At 49.5% G+C, this 6000-nt stretch overlaps 1 protein-coding gene across 9 annotated transcripts in view; it reads right to left on the minus strand.

The window, feature by feature from the left end:
- KIF21A (kinesin family member 21A) overlaps positions 1–2720 on the minus strand; it is a 131192-nt gene extending 128472 nt beyond the window's left edge. For all 9 annotated transcript variants that reach the window (XM_067564423.1, XM_067564421.1, XM_067564427.1 and 6 more), the window contains exon 1: positions 2091–2720. In XM_067564423.1, the coding sequence (XP_067420524.1) occupies positions 2091–2134 (44 nt within the window). In that variant the 5' untranslated portion in view covers positions 2135–2720. The remainder of the gene's footprint in view (positions 1–2090) is intronic.
- Positions 2721–6000: the final 3280 nt, after the last annotated feature.

The raw sequence follows: 6000 nt of genomic DNA on the forward strand, positions 1-6000 counted from the left end.
TTCTTTATAGAAACACCCTGATTACAGAATGGAACATCTCTTTTCAGTGTTTTCCAAGCAAAACATTTCAACAAATGACAACTTGCTCAAATTAACAGGAAGAATTTCTCCTAACAGGAAACATTACTGAAAATGAAATAGTGATTTTAAAAACACCGACTACAGCATTCATCACATTTCACTGTTTATGGGCACTGCCTTTGCATTTAATAAAAACCAACATATAGGATTGTTGGTATAGATCTAGATATCTATATTAACAATCAGCATTCAATAATAGTGCTGCTCCTATATCTCTTGGGATACTTAGGATCCACCCTTTGCACCTTATGATTTGGCCCTTGAACAAACTAATGAACATTAGGTGCATATTAGGGATCCGAGTATCCAGAGATGGAAACAGAGCTTTTAAAGTCCGTGCCTAATAGCCTCTGCATTATGCTGCAGCTGTAGCAGAATACGCCATGAAGAATTCATTCAATCATTCGCTATAATTTCATATAACAAACTCAACTGACAGTTCACATAGTCCAAAACAAAAAGAGCACTTTAACAAGGAATATATAAAGGTATCTAAGAAAAAGAAAAATTTACTGAACTCCTGTGGAAGCTCTTCAAACAAAATAATCTCTTAGAACAGGAAAGTCCTAAAATCCAGTTTCACGGACAACAGATTTTTTTAATCTCTGATAAAAAGTTTAAGAGAGTCACTTAAATCAGCTGATGTTTTAAAATCTCTTATGCCCCAATCCTGCAAGCACTTCTGCACATGCTTAACTTTATGCACAGAATAGTCTCATTAAAGGCAATGGGACTGTATACAAGTTCAACAGTTACAGAAGTCTTTCCAAGATTGAGGCCTTTGCCATCCTAAAATTTTATTACAATTTTAGAGTCCAATCTCGCAAGTATTACTGATGCAAACAGCACCACTGAAGTCAGAGACTATTATGTGAGTAGGGACCACTCAGACGTAAAAGTTTACAAGATTTGATTTATAGTTTATATGGAGTGTTAAAATCTTACTGCTGAATTAGTCAATAATCTCAAATTTTCTGCAAGAATCTCTAAATATTTTTTTCTTTTTTCAATTTTCAACTATTCTTGGGAAACAGATTCAACAGGAGATTACTAACATCAGCTAAGATGATACACTTGTTCCATTGTAAATACTTCATTAATTTTTCATGCAGTACAGTGATGCTGCAGTTTTCCATGAGAAGAACACTCTGGTCTTCTACTCCCTGATACAGTGTGTGACTGTAATTGATCCAGTTCAGAACATTCACGACACCGCCTGCCTCTGTCATGCCAATGCATGCACTGGAATGTAATTCAACATATTAAATACAAGGACAATATTAGAAATATGCACTTGTTCTTGTGTCGAAACCCTGCTTAGAGTCATGGTGTTTTAAACCTATGCTTAACATGTGTTCCCTCCCTTCATCAATGTCTCAGGCCATGCAGACTGACATCTTGGGCAGGGGTTTTCAACAGGACATCCATTCACCCCAATGCACCATCAGGGCACACCAGGAACAGTTAGTAGCACATTTCCCAACCATAACTGGTAGGTCATTAAGCAGTTTAAACAGGTAAGTATCTAAAGGAAACAAAACGCCTCCCTGCAGCAGCAACCAGAACCGGGTCTCGTTAGAAACCAGCAGCAGCTGAAGTGGGGGGCACCCGTGGAATCCCCTCAATCTATTGGGCAGCCCAAAGCTCACACGCCCCTGAGGGGTCTGATAGCGCCTGAGGTGGGGCGGAGGGAAGAGGGACACCTCCTCTCTCCTTGCCACAGGGTGCCCCCGGGGGGTGGATCCCCGCTAACCCCTAGCGCCGCTCTGCCAGTCAGCGGCCTGGCCCCAGGCCTCGCGGGGCGGTGGGTTAACGCAGCCCCGGGCGCAGCCACCTGCCCAGCCCACTCCAGGCCGGAAGGTGCAAGACAACCTGTGACCCTCCTCCGCGGCGAGCCCCGCCACCCCCTGCAGCCCGGGGCTCGCAGCCCGCCCCCGGCCGGCAGCCCGCCCCCTCCGCTCCGCTCCGGTCCCGCGGAGAAGCGAACCCCAGCGCCGCCGCGCCCTTACCTGACGGCCACCCGCACCGAGCTCTCGTCCTGCCCCGCCGACATGGCCGGGGCTGGGGGCGGCAAATACAGACTCGTTCCACCCGCCTCTCCGCGGCGGCGGCGGGGCGAGCAGGGCGCGGGGCTGCCGCTCTCACCTCCGCTCTCCAGCCATTTTAGGTGACCGGAGAACGGTAGGTAGGTGGGTGGGAGAAGAGCCCGGCTCGCCCCAGCGAGCGCTCCCTGCCTGCCTGTCCCTCCAGGCGGCTCCTTCCCCAGCCCAGCCTAGCCTGCCCGCCTCCACCGCACTGACAGCCGCGACAGCAGCAGCGGCGGCGCCGGCCGAGCCGGCAGCTCCTCTCCCGGCCGCCGCAGGTTCTCTCCGGCCGCCGCAATGCGTAACCAGGCCACTCCTCCCCGGCTCGCTCACTCCCTCCCTCCCCGCCTGAACAGCTCCCAGTGCCAGGCGGGCTCTGGCTGGCGCTGCAGGGCAAGCGCACACTGCTCTCCGCCTCTCGCTCGCACGCACGGGGTCGCGGCCCCTAGCGCCGGTCCAGGCTTTTCTGTTGGGGGTGGATGAGCTTCGCCCTCTGCTCAGTCTGGTCCTTCTTCTCGCCCGCCCGAAATGAAGCCGCTTCCACTTGTTTCTTCCCCCAATAAGAGCCACGCACTGGGGCACGACAAGCGAGGCTTTTATGCCAAAGCACTGGCTTGCCCACATGTGTTCTGCATTGTCCCCATCTCACCATTGCCAATCGGCCGAGGGCCCGCACCGTGCAGAACTCCCCCATTTTTGTTTCCTTGGGCAAAGTAGTTCAGATATTTCCTCCTGTGCGCCTCATCACTCTTCTCACGGCTTTAATTAACTGTCTGCTTTTGAAATTTGGAAATGTAGGAGGAAGACATTAATTTTTGATGCAAAGAGCAGCCCTGCTAGGAAACAGGCTGGTTTTTGCTTGAAACAATTCACATTCGTGTCCTGTGCAATGTTTTCCATCAGAATAGGCCCGTTTTTTAATTTATAATCATATGCTAAAAATCTTGCATATCAAATTATTGTGCTTTTCCTGATGAAAGATGTGCACACCCAGGCCTTCCTCTTGCAACCAGATCAGTGCAGGAAAACTCCTTTCTCACACAGATCTGATTGCAGGAGTGGGGCTCTAGTACCTGACTCTTTACAGAAACAAATCCACTGCCCTGAAGAGATTTCAGTCTATTACAGTGCTGAATTATTTCTTTGTGGCTTACACCTCATTACTTTTTCTCTGCCTTTGCTATTATTTTTTCCATTTAATTCAGAAACAGTGTTGACTTTGGAATACTGTTTGACTGCAAGTTGCTACACAAAATAATATTGTATTATTTTTCCTTTGAACTTATATAAGATGGTCTATGCAAAGATCTCCCAGCAGTTTAAAAATATTAATGACTTAAGCCACTTCATATTCCTGTGAAGGAAATATTATTGTACCCATTTTAAAACATGGATAAACTGAGCCACAGAGAAGTTAAATCTAAGTTACACAGGGAATATGTGGCAGAGACAAAAGTAGAACCTAAGAGCTTGTCTACACTTACCTCCCGAGATTCGGCGGAAGTTGACCGGCGTTACGCAAGCTACACCAAAAATCTTGCGTAACTCCCGTCGACTTCTCTGCTTCTCTCCTGCGCGCTGTCTTCACTGCACTGTGCCGACAGGAACCGTGTTCCTGTCGACACAGCGCTACGCCATTTGAGAAGGTGGTCTTAATACGTCGATTTTTGGATCGACTGAGCGGGTCTTCACTGACCGCTCAGTCGATCCACAGAAATCGATCTGGCAGCGGCAAAGTCTCCTCAGGCCTGTCTGTGCTTTAGCCACACGCCATGCCCTAGATCTGGTGCCCTAAGCCAGTGTTTTTCAACCTTTTAAGTAGCAAGTACCCCCTAACTTCTGAAAATTTTAATAAGTACCCCAACACTCAATTTTCCACAGGATTTTATGTTTACAGACTAATGTGAGCTATATGTTGGAAGAAGGGCTGAGTATATAAGACCGTTATATGACCTATGTTAGATCTAGTGTGGGTAGGGTTACCATCTTTACACCAGGGGTGCACAACCCAAGTATGTACCTGGGCTAGAGGTGATGTTGGCCAAAGCTAGGAGGCTTTGAGCAGCATGCCAATGCTGGGGAACATAAAGCGCTGCGCCAAATTTTTTGCCATAGATTTGAGAGGAGGAAGGGGTGAGAGAGAGACAGGAAAAGAGGGAAACTAGTAAAATCTGGGGCTGTCATAGTTGTCAAGTTTTCTGGGCACTGGGCTTTGAACCAGGGAGGGAGGCTGCCACCTGGGCAAGTTGCAGGTGGCTTCCACCCACCTCCCAGCTAAGAGGTGGGACCGGGCAGGAAGTGGGTGGCTGCCGCGCGCTTTCCCCAAAAGCCAGTGGCTGCCGCCCGCCTCCCAACTGGGAGCTGGGACCCAGCGGCAGGAAGTGGGGGGTTGCTGCCGGCCTCCCCCGGAACCTGGCAGCTACTGCCCACCTCCCAGCTGGGAGCTATAGCTGGGTGGGAAAACTGGATACAATGCTCCAGATGTGTCCCGTTACTCTGACTTAATAACATCACCTACCTGAGCGTCATAGAGTCACGGTCAATGTAGTTAGGTTGACACAGTGATAGTTTTGACACTGCATTACTTACATCGACTGTTACTGGCCTCCAGGAGCTACCCTGCAATGCCCCATGCTGACCACTCTGGTCACCATTATGAACTCCACTGCCCAGGGGTCAGGTAGACCAGAAGCCAGCCCTTTAAAGCCCTGCAAATTTTTTAAATTCCTTTTCCTGATTGCCCAGCTTGGCAAGCACACCTAGCAGTTCACCATTGCTGAGTGTAACTGCCCAGCTGACCGTGCCAGCTACACGCTGCAGATGCACTCCTGCCTGGAGGTGATGGATGTTCTGGGCCTGTGGGGGGAAGAGGTTGCGCAAAGACATCTCTGATCCAGCCATAAAAACGTGGACATCTACGAGCAGATTGCTCAGCAGCTGCAGGAGAAGGGCTACAACAGGGACCAGCAGCAGTGCAGCATGAAAGCCAGGGAGCTGCAGGAGGCATACCATAAGCCCAAAGAGGCCAAAAATCAATCTGGTGCTGAGCCACAGACCTGCCACTTCGACAAAGAGGTGCAGGCTATCCTTGGCGGAGATCCCATCACTTCTTCCAAGAGCACCATGGATACTTCCGAGGAGCCTGAGTCATGGGCCCCTGCCGTGAACAGCCAGGAGGAGGAGGGGGTGGATGAGGAAGAGAACAAGTAGTATGGGGAACAGGTGATGGGGGGATCCAACTGCATAGCGAGCCAGGACACATTTTTACTCCACTGCAGTCCAGCCAGTCCCAATGGTTGAGCGCAGGCAAGCTTGATGCAGGGGAGGAACCTCTGGTAAGTATGCAGTTTGATTTTGAAATTATATGGATGGAACCCCCAAAGTAGCAGGCCAAAGCTGTTGATTTATTCTTTTTACTTGTGCTAGAAGAGGTAGTGGAACAATTAAGAGAAGCAGAGTTGCTATCTGCTTTTTATTCCCCTCTAGAGTTAGGCGGGGGAATGAGGGGGCGGACATGTAGAGCAGCTTGTTTATGTGCACAGAGATGTCCCATGAATCCTCCAGAGATCTCAGTTAAACTTCCATGGAGGTATTCTGCAATCCTCTGCCAAAGGTTTCTGGGGAGAGCTAACTTATTTCTTCCGCTGCAGTAAGACACTTTTCCACACCACTCAGTGATTATTTCACCAGGCATCTTTGCAGTACACAGGCTAGCAGCATAGGAGGCTGGAGGGGAGGGGGCCATCAGTATGCCAGCAGCTGTGTTCTCCCTGCCGCTGCTAAAATCAGCAGCACCTATGGCAAACAGTGCCAGTATTCAGTTCCATTGCCCTAT

Source organism: Emydura macquarii, unplaced genomic scaffold (assembly GCF_026122565.2).
Source record: "Emydura macquarii macquarii isolate MOO-44397 ecotype Brisbane River unplaced genomic scaffold, CSIRO-AGI_Emac_v2 contig_2636, whole genome shotgun sequence".
Taxonomy (NCBI): Eukaryota; Metazoa; Chordata; order Testudines; family Chelidae; genus Emydura; species Emydura macquarii.